Source organism: Callospermophilus lateralis, chromosome 13 (assembly GCF_048772815.1).
Source record: "Callospermophilus lateralis isolate mCalLat2 chromosome 13, mCalLat2.hap1, whole genome shotgun sequence".
Lineage (NCBI taxonomy): Eukaryota > Metazoa > Chordata > Mammalia > Rodentia > Sciuridae > Callospermophilus > Callospermophilus lateralis.
The window spans coordinates 34,218,351-34,240,727 of record NC_135317.1 but is presented as its reverse complement, the minus strand read 5'-3'; the positions used below and the strand labels follow the sequence as shown (position 1 = coordinate 34,240,727).

The 22,377-nt window shown below is 31.3% G+C and overlaps 1 protein-coding gene across 1 annotated transcript in view; it reads right to left on the bottom strand.

Moving 5' to 3' along the window:
* Positions 1-22,377, bottom strand: part of Dnajc1 (DnaJ heat shock protein family (Hsp40) member C1) — a 227,311-nt gene that overhangs the window by 94,738 nt on the left and 110,196 nt on the right. Inside the window, exons 2-6 of the mRNA XM_076831552.1 lie at positions 20,749-20,850; positions 20,206-20,252; positions 12,758-12,923; positions 11,656-11,753; positions 10,616-10,709 (exon numbers count right to left, since the gene is read on the bottom strand). Coding sequence (XP_076687667.1) covers positions 10,616-10,709; positions 11,656-11,753; positions 12,758-12,923; positions 20,206-20,252; positions 20,749-20,850 — 507 coding nt within the window. The remainder of the gene's footprint in view (positions 1-10,615; positions 10,710-11,655; positions 11,754-12,757; positions 12,924-20,205; positions 20,253-20,748; positions 20,851-22,377) is intronic.

Here is a 22,377-nt window from a genome sequence, read left to right as displayed (position 1 = left end):
CTTGAGGGGAGTAGGAAATGTGGCACCATGCAAAAAAAAGAAGGGCAAAGGTTAGTTATATATGAGAGGTGAAAGGAGGTAGGTTGAAATCAATCATCATAGTATAGTACAGTGAGATATGATTAAGAGGACAGATTTTGGAGCCAGACTACCCAGATGAAGATCCCAGCTCTGCCATTTTACTAGCTATATGACATTCTGCAAATCACTTCCCTTCTCTATGGGTCAATTTTCTCATTCATAAAATGGGGATAATAAAATTACCTAACTCAGAGAAATCACTGTGACGATAACTGTCAATGTTTGGGAAACACTGAAGAATGATGTTTTGTGCCTAGTTAGGCTTTATATTTTTATCATTTTGACTAGAATCTTGTTGTCTACCAAAAGGATAAGTTTTTAATGATTTATACTTCAACAAATGCCTCTGGCCAAATCCTGTGTCTTGCTGCTTATATGATTTCTATCTATATCCTTCTTGTCTCAATGGAAAGACCTGTTGCTGGGTAACAGCAACTTCTTTCTAGTGGTCTTGCCAAATTTGAACATTTCTCTACTAATGTTTCTTCTTTTTGCTATAGCACACAATTCCACAAAAAGTTCTTCTTTAAAATACCTATTTGATCCCAAACAACATTCATCTGAGGGCTGCAATGCACTGAACACCTTAACCTATTCCAGCTAATCTAAGAGTTTCCATACATTCCTGTCTCATTCACTATTGGTTGAAGGCAAAGTATCTTCCATTTGTTCCATTTTATTTAAATGTTCCTCATGCTTTTTCTTTTTTTCTTATCCTACTTGTATTTTCAAATTATAATTACATGTGTGCTTTCCAGAAAGCATTACTTCACTAACAAACCTACAATTTAAAAAATTTCCACTGTACTAAATAACTACTTTGTTTCAACTATCCTTGTATATGGCATGGGATATCACACTTTCAGATGCACTGACAAACAGAAGACTCTAAAAGAAAAGTGATCAAATGGTGAGGCAGCTTGAAACTCTCTGTATCTTGTAACAGATTGGAGATGAGAAGATTTGGGATAACCTGATAACTACCTCAGAATATTTTAAGGGTTACTGCAGGCAAGAACGGTGTGAATTCTACGTAAGTTTCAGAGATGGAAGTTTTGATAAAACTTTTGGACAAACAAGGAAGCATTTTCTGGTAATTAAGATTTGGTAAAAATAAAATAGACGGACTCAGGAGGTAGTATTCAAGAAAAGACTAGGTGACTGTTCTTTAAGTTCTAAAGGGGATCAGTCACTCAAAAAGAGGTTGAACAAAATCAACTGTTTCCAACCTTTCTTCTTTCCCATTCTTCCTTAGAGGTTATTTCAAGAGAACACAATTGTTGTATTTAGAAGAGAAAATACCTCTCTCCTCAAAAAAAAAAAAAAAAAAAAAAGTCATTTTGAGTCCAGGATAAACTCCAGTTTACCTAAACAGGAGTTACAGATTTCCTACGAATATAAACATCATATTCATCCCTTCATTTTTTATATTTGCCTGTCCCATCATAGAGGTTTAATAAATATTTAACAAATAAATGAATGCTTACTTTAATTCATTAAGGCTCTGAACTGCCTAGATTTAGTTCCATAATACTGTATTAAAAATGAAAGAGTTTGATTCTCTAGTAGTTTATAATTGTTTTGGGTAGAATCATGAGCAAAAGCTTTTACTCTAGAAGCAACTTTCTTTATACTTAACAAAACTTCTCGAAGAGTTCAATATTCACCTGTGTAGACAACAAGCTGAGGGCTTGATTTTACATTTTAAACTAAGGCAAACTTAAATTTATGTCATGAATATTCATTGTATTTAACTGTAAAGTATAGGCACCTGCAAAAAAAGTTATATATATTTATTTATATTTATCTACTGAACCATTATTATGTATTCTTTTGTTAGGATATGCGGGGATTATATGATACAAAAGTTGTCCTTCAAAAAGGCATAAAAATAGAAATGAGCATGTAGTTCAGTGGTAGAGTGCTTATCTGGCATATGTGAGACCCTGGGTTCAATCCCAGGTACTGCTAAAATAAATAAACTATAAATATTAAACTAAATTGGAATATAGAATATAAGTTCCTTGAGAACAGGATTTTTCTTTTCTATTTTAATTTCCATGGCCTAGTACAGTTCCTGGTACATAGTAAGGACAGATAAATATTTGCTGAAGAGAAGATGGTATTTGCCCAGCATTCTATCTTTTTCCCCACATTTCCATGTCCTCTTAAGATCAGGTAGGTTCAAAGAACTAGTTCTAGATGAACTGTGGATGAAAGTATCGTTTAAAAACAATATCATTTACAAATCAACAGAAAAGCTTATGCAAATCTCTAGCTCTCTACACTTGCCATGGTGAGCAAGGAGAACACATGTTTCAGATGGGCACAGATAGAAGCTGGCAAAGACATCATTGTGCTCAGTTCCTGGATGGCTAGCTAGAACAGAATGCTCCCTTTCCTAACAACCACGATGAACATATGGCATAGTCCAGAAAAATATTTACAGCTACTGGAATTTCAGGATATCCCTCATATAAAATGGTTGAGACCAAAAGTGTTTCAGATTTCTGATTTTTTCTAAATTTTGGATATTTGTATATAGATAATGAGATATTTTGGGGATGAGATCCAAGTCTAAACACAAAATTATTTTATATTTCATACATACCTTATAGCTTGAAAATAATTTTATACAATATTCTTAAAGGTAACTTCATACAACATTCTTAATATTGTATATGAAATTCTGTGTACAATGAGCTATCAAACTGGTAGCATCAATGTCAATAACTCAAAAAATTTTGGATTTTAGTGCATTTTGGATTTTGGGATCAAGGGATGCTCAATTTATAATACAAAATGCTAAGTGTTATAAAGTTAGTACAAGAGAATGTACCACGGGAACTTTTGGGTTGGCCTTATAAAGACTTCATAATGATGATAATTTAGCCAAATTTTGAAGATGTAATATTTCTGAGGTTAGTGGTCTGTGATGTGACGAAAATTCATACATAAATCTTTCTTTTAACATTGTGACATACTTCATTATGTGATAAAAATAACATACTGAGCTGGCCTTGTGTTACATTTTGGCTTGCGTTTACTTCTTTTTATAAACTTCAAAATATTAAGCAACCTAAGGAAAGATTGGAAAAAAGGGCACTGATCTAAAGTGAGCAGAAGCCAGGAAATATGAGAACAAGGAATGTGGAAAAGCTCTGAGAAGAGGTAATAGGAAAAAAGATTGAGTATACACCATTTCTTTTCTTTTCTTCTTCTTTTTTTTTTTTTTTTTTTTTTTGGTAGCTGTAGTGGACGGAATACCTTTATTTTATTTCTTTTTATGTGGTGCTAAGGATTGAACTCAATGCCTCACACATGCTAGGCAAGCGCTCTGTCACTGAGCTACAGCCCCAGCCCACTCCATTTCTTTTTGACTGCTTGATAGCTTAGAGCAAAAGAGGAGATTTGGGCTAACAAATCTTAATCACAGGAAGACACCAAAGAGGAGATTTGGGCTAACAAATCTTAATCTCAGGAAGACATCAAAAGTACATTTCTGAAAATCTGCCTACAAAGTGATATGCTCTATATTAAATTTTGTTGTTTTATTGACTATTATTACAATTTCAGGATTACACATAATGTATAATACATTTATAGTAAAGAATAAAGAATAAAGAAAAAAATAAGTATACTTTGAATAAGGTTCAACATTTCTATACAGAACTATAATAATACTGAATTCATAAAAGGGAATAAAAATACAACAGAAAACAAGAAGCTGTGCCCTCTTCTGCCTGAGACAGTTGTACTCAAAAGATGCAAAGTCTAAAAGCTACTTTACAACTTGGGCTAAGAGAGAGATAAACTAAGATCATAGAAGCCCTCTATTGTGCCCCAATCCAATATAAGAATCCTTCTACAGCTTTTATCATAATTATAATTAGCCTGATTATTCTGAAAGAGAGTTTAGAATTAGACAATTTATTATACTAAATAGGAAGCTCTAGTTATCCAGCTATTGAGAAGACTTATTTTTGAGCCTTTATATTTCTTATATGTTAATATTTATTTTTATCTACTTTAAGTTTCACTTCTACCATTAACTAGTTGTGTCACTTTGGACAAAATGCTCCACCAATATTATGAGTCTTAAATATTTTTCATCTACAAAATATGAAATCAATAAGACTAAATATCACTAACATCCTAGCTAATTAGCATTTTGTGTCTTTTTATCTTTTCTACATCTAGCAATAAAACTAGAAAACTTTATATTCTGTCTCTGGATTTCTGAGTACTTGCATCTAAAGCCCTCCTTTCATAGAGCTGAAGTAAGGAATGTTTGCCTTACGTTGTGAGGTTTTTCCAGTTTTCTGCAGCTTTCTGTCCCTTTTTAATAGTAGAGTTCACTCATAAAAATTCAGACCAGCTTCCTATCCCTTCTCATTTGTGTATGTACTTCCTATGTAAAATATATCTATCTGAAAAGTTTTTATTTCAAGTTTTAGAAAACTAAAGTATGCTGCTTCATCCCTTGGAAAACCTGTATTTAACTATGAGAAGGGCAGGCAACAAATGCCTCTTAGTCTTTTAGAGGCTTTTCTTCCTTGCTAATTAGCTATGAATGTTTTGTTTGTTTGATTTCTGACAGAGTCCCAGCAAAGAGAAGCAAAAGGGTCTAGAAAGGAAGGGGCCTGATTGTAAGGGAGGGTGACCTCCAGACTTTTCCACAATTGTAGTCTCCATGGGAGAAGCTGCTTGGGAGGGAGGATGCTTTTCATTTATTGATAATTCCATAAAGTTCTATATCGTACTCCCTTTACTCTCTTAGGAACTCATTTATTGATTGATTGATTGATTGAAATAAAAGCTGGATCAACAGAAGATTCTTCTCTTTACTCAGTTACTGCTCTTAAACAACCTATAATTTCTCATGGGAACGAGGATATACATACTAGAAACTTCCTACAATAATTTTTATTTTAACTGTGTTTATGTTAGAACAGCTTGGTAGTGAGAAATGGCAGAACTAGAACTTATCAATGTGAAAAAATTACAACTTTAGGCAATGCACACCTAAATGAGTTTTATATTTTGTAAGTTATATTACTAAGAAGCATATCAGAAACTTAAATAGTGAATTCTCTAAAAGTAAAACTATCTAGTAAATAAATTATGAGTACTTAAGACCTGTTTCATCTCAGACAATGACTATAATTTAAATTGATAATCACTTGAGATATCTGGCACTTTCTAATCTTAGCTGAGAAACAGATGATCTTAATAATCCAAATTGTTTATGGACCCAAATGTATGAGGCTCCAACACAAACAATGACAAAAATAAAGTTATAAGAGTAAGATTGAAAATAAGCACATAACACTAATTATACTTCATCAACTTTTATTACTTTCATGAGTGCAAAACACAAGATGAGTTTAAAAATATTCCAGGGTTGTGAGCATAGCTCAGTGGTACAGTGCATGTTTATCACGTGCAAGGCTCTGGGTACAATCCCCAATGCACACATACACACACATCCCAGAAAGACATTATGAAGGTTAGAATAATTTCCTGGAATTAAACACTGAATAACAACAACATTAATGACAGGTTGAGTCTTAAAAGAATGTGTACTCCCTTCAAAAACTATCATGAAGACATAAACAAACTCATAAGATGTGAGAGTGTCACTGGAGCTATACTTTATATGTTACAAATAACTTCTAGCCTCAATGCATAGAAGCCATGCCTTAAAAGAGTCCAAGTTCCTTGATATATTCTAATTCATATTCCACATCTTATGCTGATCATTCTACATGCTTTCTTAACTATTCACACAAACATTTTCAAGTTCCCCAAACTTCCCTGCATATAGAATTGCATCTTACTCCTCTCCAGTGTTCTTACCTCTCTAAGCACACAATAGCCTTCTACCTACTTCTCAATTCTCATTTGACTTCTTTTACATTTCTGCCTGTGTAAGTACATGAACGATATGGGGCATACATTTTGCTAAATAGCAATTTCTGTTGATCTTTTCCTTGAATATGAACCCATCTAGGAAATGTTTGATTTATTAAGTCAATATTATCAACAATGTTATACAGCAACATGTCAAGTATAATAGCATTGTTTTTCTGATCTACCAAATTCTTATCATCATCACAATATCCTTTTTAGAGAAAAAGAAGGAACACAACTTAGTACTGGAGGGAATAAGAACCTTCTCAAAAAGCAAAGGATATGGGGTGGGATGTAGCCCAGTGGTACATTTTATGCTTAGAATGTGCAAGGGCCCTGTGTTTAATTCCTAGCACAGGAAAGAAACAGAAAAAGAAAAAAGCAAAGGGTACTACAAAAACATACTTTTACCTCTACCCTGCCTGATCACAGAATCATACAAGAGTATTTTCTATCCATTTAATAACCATTATGTGCTTTGTATCTACCACTTCTAACATTGTACACATATCTTTGCAGACGAGTAAGATAAAAATACTTTCCTATTCTATCAAGTAACTTTATTCTGTCTAAATGTTTTATTTTAGACTTGTTGTATCATATTTATCTACTAGAATATAAATCCCTGATCATCTATTAGAATGTAAGTTCCTTAATGGATATACTCAGCATCTGGAGGCACAGAATATAATTGTAAATGATACTAATAGGCTATGTGATATCCTCTTGTTTTTTTTTTTAAAAAAAAGCCACTGTGCAATGTTTTTCTTAGATCTCTTTCAGATTTAACACAGTATATTAATAAACTGATTATATGGGAAGTACTATATCTATGATATTATCTTTGTATACGACCTATTTCACAAAGTAGGTACTTTACTGTTAAGGGTCTATTCATCTTTCAAGACTTGGTTCAAGTGGCTCCTCTTTTTAGTTTTTCCTGGTCATGCTAAATAGATACAATTTACATCTTTGAACATCCTCAGAAGTCACTGTTTATACTATACACGCGAAACTTATATACCATATTGAATCCTGGTTATTTCAATTCATGTGTTGCAAGGCATATTTATTTCTAAAGTCCCTTGTAGTGCCTTATTTTTACATGTGTTTATACATTTTTATTCAAATGGCTGCATTAATTTTAAACATATGACCACATGAAGCTTAAATATTCTATATATAATAAATTATGTGTGTGTATATATCTATATGTATATGAATGAACTATTGTCATTTGTAAGTATTTCTCGGGGGTACAGAAAATAAATTTGGGTAACCTAAATAGGCAATAAATAACAGAGTTTTCTTAGAGATCCTTAATGTTGCGTAACAAATAGAACCTGGATCATAAGTGAGTCAAAACTATCACTTTTCCCAATCCAGTAGATAACTCTATACATATACAAAATGTAGTAAAGAAAAGGATATTTAGAGGATGAATGGGAAGAAAATAAGTTGGGAAGGGATGTTGCTATGACAAGATTTGGATACAGATTCTCCAGAGTGAACTGCACTTGCTGGAAAACTCCCACTTTTAAAAACTTACATAGAATATTTGCAGCTCAGTTTTACTTAATTTTTCATGAAAATTCAAGAGGCTCACACAAGATAAAAACTCTTGTTAATTAATATCTGCTTATTTATGCTTACAAGGGCTGTTTGTGTTAGCTCTTAAACCTATGTAATCCTACCTGCTCAGGGGACAGAAGAATCACAAGTTCAAGGCCAGCATGGGCAACTTTATGAGACCCTGTATCTAAATAAAAAATAAAAAGGGCTGGGGGTATGCTTAAAGTTATAGCAACCTCAAGATTCAATGCCCAGTACCACAAAATAAACAAAAAACCCATTTTTGTCAGTTATACTTGTTTTTGTAATTATACAAGTCAATTAAAAACCATGTTAAAAAGATAAAATACGAGTAGGAATTAAAAGTTGTTTCTAAGAGAACCAAGTTTAGTGCTTTGGAAAGCTCCATGTAAGATTGCTAAAGATGCTTTTAACTAGAGATGAAAGGCTATATAGGGGGAAATCATAAAAATCTATAAGGATTCTGCAATGACATTGTTTCCTAAGAGTCTAATTAGATTCTTCTTTAAAGATATCAAGATTGGGATTGTCTTTAAAGAAACTGAGATTATAGGTATGGTTTATGCAAGAAAAAGGACAGAGAACTCCAACCAATGAGTACTCTTTTAAAAATACAACAATAGCGCTATATTACAAGAGTAGTGAATAAATGTGAAGTACATGTTTAAAATGTTTAGGGCTATATGTGTCATTTTTTATGCACAGGTCTCTATCTATTTTGGTTTTGTTTTGCTTTTGTTTTGGGGAAGGGGGTTCTGGAAATTTAACCCAGAGGCACTTTACCACTAAGTTACATCTTTAGCCTTTTCAGTGTTTCATTTTTTGACATTTTTCTCTAGGTTGCTTTTAGGGCACTGCTAAATTGCTGAGGCTAGCTTTGAACTTGCCATCTTCCTGTTAAAGCCTCCTAAACCATTGGGATTATAGGTGTGCACTGCCATACCCGACTTTTATTCTTAGGTCTTTAGTAGGGCCCTTTTTTGACTATTGTACCAATCACCAATTCAGATTGCTTTCTGTTAAAATGAATTTTTCTGATTTCCTAAGTATGCTATTTAAGAGGTTCTCAAAGAAGTATCACATAAAAATGTGTATCATCAAGCATATGTGTTCACATTGTAGAGTTTTATGGATGAACTAATATAGAATTTTATTATGAATTAATACAAAGTCACAACAGACCAAAAAAAAAAAGATAAACAAAAATCTAATCCTAACAGCAACTATTCAGTATTGTTTTGCTAATGTTTTACATAAATTATGTCTATCAATCTAAAATACTTATTACACTACTACAATTAGTAAAAGCAAATTGTATTACCTTATTTTTTCAGTGACCACAAGAAAAACTGATCTTGCCTCTTCCTTCCTCCCTCTCTTCTTTCCTTTCCCTCTCTCCCTTTCACCTCCTTTTTTCTCAGACCACCCCCTCCCATTTCTTCCTTCCTTCCTCCTCTCTCCTACCCCTCCCCCGTTCTGTGAATTGAATCCAGGGGCACTGTTCCACTAAGCTACATCTTCAGCCCTTACTATTTTTTTTTAATTTTGATACAGGGTCTTGCCAAGTTGCTAAAACTGGCTTCAAACTTGTGCTCCCCTGACTTGGCCTCTGGTGTAGCTGGGATTACAGGTGTGTGCTACCACAACCAGTTCAGAAAAATTTTCAAATCATTATTAAAATATCAAGAATTTGCTTAAGCAAAAGGAAAAAAATCATCTTGTTTTTCTTCTAGAATGCATTTGTGAGGAAGAAATAATTTAAATTATTAGATTTAAAATTTGAAAGTTAGATTTATAGAGGCCCTGAAGGGCTAATGCATAAGTATCTAAAAGTTGATAGGCAGAAGGTACCAAAAGATAAGTAGAAACTTGAAAATTCAAACCAATCAAACAGCTTAAGAAAATAGTTCCTAAAAAGAATTTAAAGATTTTATAAAATTTATTATTTTCTAAAAATTTATGATAAAGCAAAGCAGTTGTTTAATCTGATGGGTCGAGAACTAAAAAATAAATATTAAAAACTTCTCTCTCTCTCTCTCTCTCTCTCTCTCTCCTTTAAAAAATAAAAATAAAAAAAATAAAATAAATTGTAAAGCTAAGCCACTGAAATACATTAGTTCTTGTTTGGCAAATTATCTTGCATGCTAAGAAATATGTTAATTTTATAAAATAAATGACTGCAAATTACTTAGAGTAAAATAACAAATAAGTATTTAAGATTGACAGCTCTGATGATAACTAAATACAAAGTAGGCAGAATTGGTTCTCTAGCTTAAACACACTTATTTACTGAAGCAAAACATTTCTCCTCCAAAATTATAATCTCAAAAACTTCGAAAATCTCTGCAGTAAAAAGTATTTACTTACTTTCAAGTATTATATTTATGTGTTGAGAATTTTCTAAGTAAGCAAAACAATTAGAATTAGCAAAAGCAATAATTTAATAGAACACATTTTTATGTTAATTGCCATATAAATAAATATACCCACATTTTATTGGGTATTATCTTGAAACAGACACTCTGATTATCAGAAAACAAAATGTCCTCACTCCTCTTAAAATTGCAAATAAATGGAAAGCAATATATATATATTTTTGCATAATTATACAGATGCTCATGTTATGGGCTTTTTTAAAAAAAATCATGTACTCAAATGCTATTAAAATAATAGGTGATAAGTCACTTGAGTTCTGTTCCTTTTTACTGGTTATGCCTTTCATGATAATAGCAGATTAAACTTTTACTGCTTTTGTATCTGTCCTAACAATAGATTTTTTTTTTCCTTTTCCTAGTGTCCTGGAATTCTAAGGTATTCTAAAAGCAAAAATAAAAGATAATTATAGAAATAAGATAACTAAACAATCTTGAAACTACTCTAAACTACTTATAAAAATATCATTCAACTCAATCAATCTTATGAAGCATATGTGTATAATAGCATTCATACAGCAGACACTAGCCTAAATTATTTCATGAATAACTAAAAGAGAAAGCATCTAATAGGATATGAAAGAAGTACCTTTTACCTGAATTAGATGAGGCAAGGCTTTTAGTGTAAGGCAAAACCAAATTCCTAGCTTGCATGGAAGCAAATCATGCCACTGTGGTTTTATTAGCAATCTAAAAGGGGAAAAACCCAAACAAATCAGTGAAATAGAAAATGCTAGAAAACAAAACAAAATGTTTTTTAAAAGATCATGAATTCTTTTTTGAACACCTATTTTAACCAAAAAAGTAAAAGTATTCAATGAAATACTTATGATGTTATCACTTAATTTTACTCTACTATAAAATGCAATACTTACAAATGCAATAATATATAGCAAGTAAGAGAATCTAGGTTAAGATTTTGGGAAAGGAGACTCATACTCAAATAATAAACAAACAAAAATCCTCTTTCTAACCTGAACTTTTCATCACTTTTGCATAATGAATTCTTAAACCGTATGATTACTTCAACTATAAAAGACTAACCATAGTCAGAATGTTCCCAAGTGCTGACAACCAGATCCGAAGACTGTAGCATAAACAAACCAATACATAAAAATTAATGTCATTTGCAGTTCACTGAAGCATTACTCACTGATGTCATCAGAAGACAGGCAGAATGGTCTCTGATCTCCATCCTACATTGATCCAGTTTATGTCATGCTGTGTGAACTATTTAAACCCTTTATTTCTTTTTATGAATCAATAGAAGAAATCATGGTATCTTTTTGAGTGTACCGCATATTACTGCCTCTTTATATATTGTCCTTCCTGAGCTAAGAGATAGATTCTTTTAGTAATATTTTGTTTCTAAAGTTTAGTACAAAAATTTCACACTACAAGAATTCGAGAGTTTATATTATTTAAATATATATATGAGCACTTCATAAGGAAAGAAAACCTGTATTAATTTTCTTAAAGATTAGAATTTGTCTTACAAACTTCAGCTCACTAGTCTTTATAAACCTACTATAGATAAAAATGAGAGCATATCTGAAATGGATATATATATGAAGTTGACTCATATTAAAGACATTTAAAAAGTTTCAAGTTATAAAGTATTTTTATGTACTCCTACCTTTCATTTTTTTCTGAAGCACCAAGTTTTGATATATCCACACTCTTGTTGCCTGTCTTTTTTTTCTTTTCTCTCTTTTTTCTACTAAGCAGTTCATCCTTAATGTGGAAAGAATTATGGTTACAGGTTATCATTAAAATGTATTCTTAAATGTTATCAAGATGCTTCTGTGAAGAGTAAACACTTCAGAGGTACATTTATGCAAATGTATGTAAGGTCCAATATAATTAAGTAAAATCATCAATCTTTCACAATAACTGTTGCCATGGTATCCAGGCCTTTACACACATGAAGTTTGGCACTGTCAGTCATGTGCATCTCCATAGCAATCAAAGTTTTCTAAGAAAAAGCATTCAACTTACTTTTTCTCATTCATGGGACTTTAATAATGTCTCTTCAAAAGGAATGAGTAAACAGATGCTAATTCATGAATCCTGATAAATATGTTTGATTACCTTTAGCATATAAATAAAAAGCCATGGCAGAATAAAGTGTATAATAGCATTTCAGACCAAGAAAAATGTAATAATTTTCTATTAAACCAATCTCTGAAGTCATAAAATACATTAATCTTGAATCTTATGAATTTAGTTAAAATGTTTTTAAAATAAACATTCATTATGTAAGGGCCTATGACAAAAAGTTTCAAGAATCAATCTTACATTAAAAAACAATATATTTAAAAGATGATAATTAAGAAAACATGTACTTTCTTATTTTCAGCTAGATATTCAGACCTTCGCAAAGTTTTAAAATGAGTGCCATATTTTTAAAAATATTTAGTTGTCAATGGACCTTTATTTTATTTATTTATATGTGATGCTAAGAATTGAACCCAGGGCCTCACACATACTAGGCAAATGCCCTACCACTGACCCATAACCCCAGCCCCTGAGTGCCATATTTTTTAAAAAGAAGTATTATTTTTCTTATTTCATTGGTACTTCTTAGGAATAAATAAAACACTAACTATTGAGTGCAAAACTATTAGAATGATGAGTATATGTTGAAAATAGAAATTCTCATCACTTGAAAAATAAATGTCTGAAATTCCACATGAAATGAAGGAAGCCAGATCATTTGATTTATCACCAATACTTACCAATTGTTTTTCCAGGTAGATTGACCAAACCACAGCATAATGACCCACTGTGAGAATAATGAACAAGAGTAATGCCAGCTCAGCATTGCTCATTTTTCTCACCCGCCTGTAGTAAAATACAGGCTGCCGCCAATCTGGAAGTCCATTGATCAGAATATCATCATACCTACAGTAGCAAATATAAAGATTATTCATGGGGATTTTAAAATAAAAACAAAAAGCTTTATTTGTATCTATATTTAAAAAAAAGAATTTTCCCAAATAGATAACATAAATTATGTAGATTACCAGCATATAATGTCTAGTGAATTCAAAGCACTGTATGTGGCTCCAAATACTGACAACCTTTAAGAATGTGCACAGAAAGAATACACTATGTTTTACAGAACCCCAGGATCTAAACTAAAGGAGGTAAAATAATTTACCTGTCTACCACAGTCTCGCATCACAAAAAGTTCACAAGAAAAAGCTTATACCACAAAAGTCCACAAGAAAAGGAAGGCTCTTGATGGGAGAAAAATCAAAATCAGAGGTTTTGTTACCGTGAATTACATATATATTGAATCAAATTCAGGATAAATTTTTTAGTCTGTGTTTTTAGTTCTAACCTCATACTATGGGGATTCAAGGTTAAAACATTTATATGCCTTATTTTATCCAAAAAAATTAAAGCTATAAAATGAGCACTTTGTATTTTGTATTGCTCACCTTCCTTTAGAAAAAAAGGGATATGGAAACAGCCAACATTTATATCAGATTTCATAAAACTGCTTATTTGTAACCATTTAAAAAGTGGCAATTTCCTCATTTTTGGCTTTTGCTGGGAAGGAAGAACATTAATAAGTAAAAAATCCTTTCCTTGCAATACATTTAAATTATCTTTCCTGGTACTATAGGGATAAAGTATATTTTTTTATTTAAAAAATTTCTTTAAAATAAAATTTCAACTGAATTTAAATTTACCTAGCAGTTATTAAAGCAAATATTTTTAAGATTAAAAATAAGAAGTAATTGTTTATGACTGTGAAACACAAAATGGTCACAAACACTGTTATGTTCAACACACACAACCTGTTAATCTTAATTGAACACAACTCATTAAATATTCTAATCACACTATATCCAGAATTAAATCTTCACTGAAAGGCCTAATTTGGTGCAACACATTGACCAAAATATTTTAATTAAAAATATTCTGAGTTAGTCGCAGGCCTAATTACAGGAATAGAAATAGGGTCTATATTGTCAGGCAGGTCAGCAGAACTCAGTAGTAGGTTTTTCTCAAGTAAATTGACCGATCTAGGAATAATAGCGCAGCTGCTAAACTGCCAGTCTTGACGTGTAAATCAATTTAAATGCTACAACTGCAGTAGCTACTTTGATAGTTATTAAATTGATACCTTGGAGATATGCTAAAAAAAAATTTAAGCAGAGGGTCTATTACAGGCAACTTCTATTTTCCATAGAAAAGACTGGTTATTAATGCAAAATATATTTTATTAGCAATTCTAGAACATCTGACTATTAAATCAACTTAGATTATTAATAATACTATTAGCTCAGAATAACCAAATATTGAAAACAAAGAAAATTAATTAACATTAAACTCTTAAAATGCAAACTGTGTATTATGTGAGAATATAGAAATTAAAATATGGTTGTATAGTAGCAGGGTCAAGAAAGATTTGATGCTAAATATCCTCCTTTTCAATATTTGCAGCAATTCTTGAATATTAACATCAAAATATAATGACAAAAACCCTACCATTACTGATCTTAAAAATTATATTTAAATCTATTTTTTTAAAAAAACTGTCTCATTTAAAACTAGATGTGGAAAGGTAAAAAGGTTTCAATTACTACAGCACACGATTACAACATTCAAATGAAGTCCAATGAATTTGTTAAGTTCCAAGTTTATTATAAATCCTTATTTTACTTCATATTCATCGGGGTGGAGGAGCCTAATATAAAAATTATTATCTCCAGCAAATCTCTCTGAAATGACTTTGTGAAAAAAGTAAAGTTATTAATGAAGACCATCTAAGAAAGTGTAGACAATTTCCTAGTAGCAGTACTAAATGCTAAATTTGTTTTATATCTAAACTGCACTGGAAAAATACATGGTTGAACTCATAGCTAAGAATTTCCTATCAAATATTTTATTATCAATACTGCTGAAAATGCTAAGTATCTGTTAATAATTACTTTTCTACTCCCCATATAAACTGTATTTAGTGCACAACCAAATCCAAAAGTAGCAAAACCTCGTGTACTGAACACATTAAACACAACCAGATATTTATTAGGTTATGTCTGCCACTCTAAACAATAGTGTCCAAGGATTAAGCTTAGAATCATGTTCTATTGATTTTATTATCAATGAACATTATGACCTAGGGGACTGATCATTTTAAGGGAAGATGGCTTCTATTATAATTCACTTTTTAGAATTTATACTGTTAAAAGATAAATTACTGCTTTCCTGATAAAACACTGAAAAGAAAAATATACTTTTTAAATACACAGGCACTGTATTTTTAATAAACTATTTAAAGAAAAACATGTGTTAACACTACAAAATTTAAGACATCCCTTTATCATGTTTTTATATTTAGGCACATAACACTGTTAAAATACTCTGTAATTGAGACTGATACAAACTGTTCTTAATTGTGTGTGAAAACCAGATCAAGAATGTAGAAATGGGGCTGGGGTTGTGTCAGCAGTAAAGCACTTGCCTAGCAAGTGCTGGGTTCAAGGCACTGGGTTCAATCCTCAACACCACATAAAGATAAAATAAAGATATTGTGTCCACCTAAAACTAAAAAAAAATATTTTTTTAAAAAATTCCTTAAAAATGTATAAATGTGTTACAGAACACACAGAAGCAAATCTCTATGATAAAAATATCATTAATGCAAAAAGTCATATAACTGTAAGGTATTTTATTCTAAATAAAAACACTGATCAATTCCACATATCTAACATATGACCTAATGCATGCTTATTTCATTTGATTTTCTTAAAATGTATGTGATAAACATGAAATAATGGTTGTCTAATTTTTAATGAGTTCCATTCAGAACTCACAGTTCATCAAACATAATCAGCCTAACATAGTTTCTAGAAAGTAAGTAAAACCTTAAAATTTTGAATTACCAACAGGAAAAATTATGTAAATTTAAAATACCAGTACATTTTGAAACAAAACAGAAATTATGTAACTAAAATAGAAAATTTGTGTATATTTAAAATGAATAATTCTGGCACTTGCCTAAATTGTGATTCCCATCATATAAAGCTTAAATTTTTAGCTTAACAACAACATAACTTTAATTTGGGTCAGATTTCAAACTTTCCAGTAAAAGTTAATTATATAGAGATCATAAACAGAAAACAAGACAAAATTAATTGATACTATGCTTTCTTTAAATGTTTATACATATTTATATACACGCACATGTGTATATGCATATATATATACATATATATTTAACATATAATATATACATATGTTAAAAATTGTGGTACTTAGCACTTTCTACATTGTATATGTGTCATATCTTCAAATTAGGTAAGTTCTAAAATGAGATTTTTTAATTCTTAGATTAATATTTATTTTGATTAAAACAAATCTGTAATCAAACAATAATAACTAGGTAATGGATTTTTAAAATTTTAACTAACTGAGGCTGATAACTATACTTTCAATTGCACTGTAAACAAAACATGATTTCATTTAGTAAACTAAAAAATACATTCAACTTTCATAAATACAGAAGCAAAATAGACAAAAAAAGTTTTAATCTGCATAATTGGATGAGCAAAAATATACTGGTTAAAATTTATAACAGATTTAAAACAAAAGTAAATTATGTTAATATAACTAAAGCACAATGTAATGTGTATATAATGTGTATATATATACATATAAGTAGATTGTATTTTAGTCATATTAACTAAATAAATTGTACTTTAGTCATATTAACTAACATAAGAGAGAGAGAGTGAGAGAGAGAGAGAGAGAGAGAGAGAGAGAGAGAGAGAGAGAGACTGGTACCCAATACTTGCATTTAATATGTATGTATATATACAATTACATATATATGGTGTGTGTGTGTGTGTGTGTGTGTGTGTGTGTGTGTGTGTGTGATGACTGGTACCCAACACTTAGCTAAACTCAGGGCACATGTATAGAAATTTATGTTGGAACATAGCTGGGCTACTGTTCCCCCAAATAAATGAGTTACCTAAGAAGTTTAAGAAAGGCTGCTATGCTAAGTTTCCTCACACCACTAACCAGTAAAACCTGTTATTTTCATGTTACAGCTTATGCCTTTGAGAGAAAGGGGTCTAAAGTTTATTCATAATTGCATTCCTAGGAATCTACCCAAAAGAAATGAAAACACATGTCTACACAAAGGTTTATTCATAAATATTCATAGCAGCATTATTTAACATCACCAAAAAGTGGAAACAACTCAAAGGTCCAACAGTTGGTGAATGGATGAACAAAAGTAGTATATCTACACAATGGAATACTATTTAGCAATAAAAAGAATGAAGTGCTACAATGTGGATAAACCTCAAAAATATTATTTTACTAGAAGGAAGCCAGATGCAAAAGACTATATACTACATGATTCCATTCATAGGAAATAAGCAGCACTGACAAATTTACAGACATGTAAAGTAGATCGGTGACTGCCCAGAGATAGGGATCAGAGACAAGAGTGCCTGCAAATAAGTTTTGAGTGAATTTTTTAAAAAATATTTTTTAATTGTCAATGAACCTTTATTTTATTTATTTATACATGGTGCTGAGAATAGAACCCAGTGCCTCAACATGCTAGGCAAGTGCTCTACTATTGAGCCACAACCCCTTGAGTGAATTTTTTGAAATAATAGAATTATTAAAAACCAGGATTGCGGTGATGGTTTGTAAAGCTCTGTACATTACCAACAGTAAATGAGTTGTAAACTTAAAGCAAAAGATTTTCATGATATATAATTCATACTTTGACTGTCATGAAATAAAATAATACTAGTGTTTTTCTTAAAAAGAAAAGAAAACATGTCTGACAATTTTCCAAACTGCAAATTCCTAGAAGATCACTTTTCGTGTGTGTGCAGGGGATAAACTCTAAACCAGCACCTTGCACATTTTGGGCAGGTGTTCTGCCACTGAGCTATAAGCTTAGCCCTGGAAGGTTACACTTTTAAAAGCTCTTATTTAATGAATATTTATTATAAACAATTGTGATATCAAGAATATTTAAAGGCCAACATGAGACACTCTTCTGTAGAAGATAAAGCTGTGTTCTATTCTTTCTTTCTTTTTTTTTTAAGGAATTATGAACATTAGGTAATTGTCTGCAGAGATGCCTTTCTCACTTAAATACTCACAGGTCACCTGGCCTCAGGCACAAGCTTTAGAGGAGTGAATCTCAGCTTGATTAGTTAAGACTTTTGCCTCAAGGAAAACCAGTTACCAAAGAGTTACTTGGGCCTCAAGGGGTCTAAATACTACAGCTGTTTGTGTAACTGTCAGATCCATTTTTTTCTACCAATACTCTAAAATAAAGGTAGAGGGAACTAATCCTAAAGAGATAATGTTAGATGAGTTTATGTTAATGAAAAGACAGCTTATACATAAGAAGTGATTCATATGAAAAGACAGACAATTTCAGTAACTGAAACACATTGTTACAAAGTTTATTGACAACAAAAAGTCAAAATCTGATGCTAAGTATGTTGGAAGACTAAATAAAGCTATCTTTACAGACACATTTTTGATGTGTGAAACAAAAGTAGGGGCTCATTGAAAGGAACTAACTAGAAAATTTGCACAGAATGACCAACACTTCTTTCAACACACTTTTAGGACTCTTTCAACACTATAGATTATCTCAAACCCAAGGAATGTCTGCTATGGTACCTGGATCAATGCCAGCCCTTGTTATAAAGCCAAGAATACTTCAAGAGAATATCTTGATTCCTTGCTTTGCAATCTGACAAACTGAGGAGGTATTCAAACTAAACAGTCAAGATGACAACCAAGAGTGGTAGCTAACATTTTAGGATACAGAATAATTCTGGACAATACATTTGAACAAAGACTCAAAATGTTCATAGCTTATTTTCAGGGTTGTTTTTAAGATGTATTTTTAGCACCACAGACAGATACAAATACTTAAGTTGGATTTAAGCTTATATTTCAAATAACTGGGCTTTAGGATTGGTGGGTTGTTGTTGTTTTAAGTACTTTTTTTTTTTAAACTGTAAGGCAACATTTTAAAATTTTGGATTGTGGCCCATGTCTCATGAAATCAATTTTGTGAACCAAAGCAGCTTTGGTGGGTTGGGAGACTAGACAGACCAGAATGGAAAAAATCAAGTCTCTTTCAAATATAATAGGGTTTTGTAAGCCTTTTATTTCAGTTTTGTGTGTGTCCCCTGAGGTATTATTTTGAATGTATATCTTACTGTGAGTCTGACTTATAAAACTTTGAAGCCCCACAATAGTATCTATATTCCACCCATTCTAAAGGGAGTAAAGGAAAGGAGCCTCTCTGCAATCTCTTCTTAAGTCAATGGTATTAGAAACCACTATGTAAGAGTATTACCCTCTTATGAAAGGGGCACAGAAAAGTCCCAGAGTAAGAGGCTGCCTCCACTTTGAGGTTTAACCCTAAACACAATAACTTGAGCAGAATTAAGAAATGGGAAGAAGGGAAAAGAAATGAGAAATACAGATTCCATCTGTATCTTCTATGGGCTTATCCACATCATTTTCTCACTCATAAATTTGGTTAATTATTTTGAGAGTGAGGAAATATGGAAGCGTACTAAGGGCTGGGTTGTGACTCAGTTATAGAGTGCTTGTTTAGCACATGTGAGTCACTGGATTTGATTTCCAGCACCACACAAAAACTAAATAAACAAAATAAAGGTATTCTGTCCATCTACAACTAAGAAAGAGAATGTATCAACTTGACTATCGTTAACAGGCTAATTATAAACATTTAAGAAATGAGAGAAGGAAGACCAACAACCACATATCAGATAGGAGCTAATACAGATATATCAAATAGAATGGACATTTGTTTGGAATCAAGTAGTATTTATATTTCCCAGAGCATAAACATCCATGTTAAAAATCTTATCTATGAAGCAGAAGCACCTAATATTATGACTCCTGATCTTAGAGTCTTATAGACTCTGATTCAAACTAGTAAATAGTTCAACAAAAATCACATTTAATTGTAAAATATTTTTTAAAAACTACATTTGTAAAAAATACAGTTGTAAAAACTGCATTTCTTGGAAGGAATGAAAATAGAACACCAACTTATAATAAATAAAATGTTCAGTAAGACTTAATTCTTTTTAGAAGATGTGGCATGAAACTACATCTTAATTCAGAATCACAAATAAACACTCACCTCTGCCTTCGTTCATCATCCTTTAAAACTTCATAAATGGCCACCAACTAAAACAGAAGCATTACTTTAAAACAAAAATACTCTCAACTATAAGAAATAACACACTGGTGAGTGAAGGCTTTATAATGTACATGCAGAAAACCCTATGTGTGCATAAGTACAATAAACAGACAAAATCTTAACTATAAATAATGTTTTATGTTTTGGGTAGCACCTTAAGAAGATTAAAAAAATGCTTGAGGTCAAAATGAACCTTTGTGAAAGCAGCAAAAGTAACAGCTTATCTTAAAATATGCTTTTTAAAAACAAAAGCTGTAATTTAGACAAGAAAATTATGACAATTATGACCCTCCAAGCATTTAGAGTCTGACACTACAAAATATTGGTGAAAACTTATTTCATTAAAAATTGAATAAATTTATATTTTAGACTACTATTTCATTTTTAAAAGGAAATATTCTACATGTAAGTTAATATTCAACCACAGATAATAATTATTAATACAACTGTCACAATATATATATAAAGGCATATTTCACTTACTTGTCTAAACTGAGTTTCTGCATTTTCATCTTTATTCTTGTCTGGATGTAAAGTCAGTGAAAGCTTTCGATATGCTTTTCTGATGTCTGCAGATGAAGCATCCTGGAGGTGGTAGGGGGAGGGGAAAATACAAAGCAAACTTTGTCAGAAAAAGAAATTCCCAGAACCTTGTTAAGATCTGAGAAGACAGCCAACCAAGTGCAGGACCCCAGGCAATGTAATTTGAGCAATCAGTCTAACAACCAGGCTATGCAGCTAGCTTGACCCACATGACTGAACAATTATTCAATCTAATTTGGCTCTCCTCTTAACTTTTCATTACCATACAGTCACTTAAAGACAGTATTTGGCAAAACTTTTCAAACACTTGCCTTCCTAAAATTAACCAATAAATCTTTTTCAGTAATTAAGAGATCAAAAAGAAGCAAATTAAAAATTAATACATCTGTGTGCCTTCAAAGAAGATCTTTATGTATTTGAGAATCTTAAAGCTAATTTCTGAATCCCAGGCTTACCATATGTACTTAATTTATTGTTATTTATATTGAATTTAACATTCAGCAACAATTTATGGAATATCAATTTCACATGTCAAAAAGTATGCCTATTTGAAGGCAGTTAAATTTTCATTTATTTAAAAATTATAATTTAAAATAGTTATGTTATATAGTTATATTGTACTTAAATATTTTTCAGTACTTTAAAAGATGCTTTCAATGTTTTCCAGTTTCCCCAGTATTTGTAGAAATAAATTTTCCCACTACTTATATATTACTAATATAGTTTAAATATATTTTAAAGGACACTTGGTTCAGTACTTCAGATTAAGTGAATGTTAAAATTACATTTTATATAATCTTGTGTGCACAGGTAAAATCAGAATATCATTCTACATGGCTAATACAAAATACACAAATAAAGAACAAAGAATACACTGAGATTTAAAATTTTATCTCTACTAAGTTTAAAAGACATTTCAATAACATATTCATGAGGCAAAATGATAATAAAGTTGCTTATAAAATTTTACCTTTTATTTTATAGCTATTTGTCAAATTAATTCCTCCAACTAATAAAAAGTTCAAATGACTAACAAATTAAACAAACAAGGATTTTTACAGTGGGACTAAAAAGTTGTTAAAGAAACAGATGGAGAAAGATAAAGTGAGACTATATTTAATCTGTAAAGATTTCCTTTTATAAACTACTATTTTCATTACCAGTTTTCTGGGGCTGGTTGCTTCTGCTCAGTATCCTACGCTAGGTATTAATATTTTTGTGACTAGAAGGCTGAGAACTAGAAAATTAGCAAAGTAAGTTTTGCAGGTAATATGGTTATTTTTTCATTCTAATTTGCTCAATGAAATTGATGTCCTCCCTGCATTAGACTACAGGTCATCTGTGGTAAAAGGAATGACTGTCTAATGGAAATGTGTGATGAATCTTTTTGTTGATCAGAAGCCAAGTGTCAAGTGAATAACCATTCTCTAATTTGGATTTCATATTTTATTAAATTGAGACTATACCATAGAGAAAATTACTCCCAAAGTAGATTTCTTACAAAATAAGAACTTACATATCTTTTTTTTTTTTTTTTTTTGGTGGGGGACGGGGGAGGGGGGTACTGGG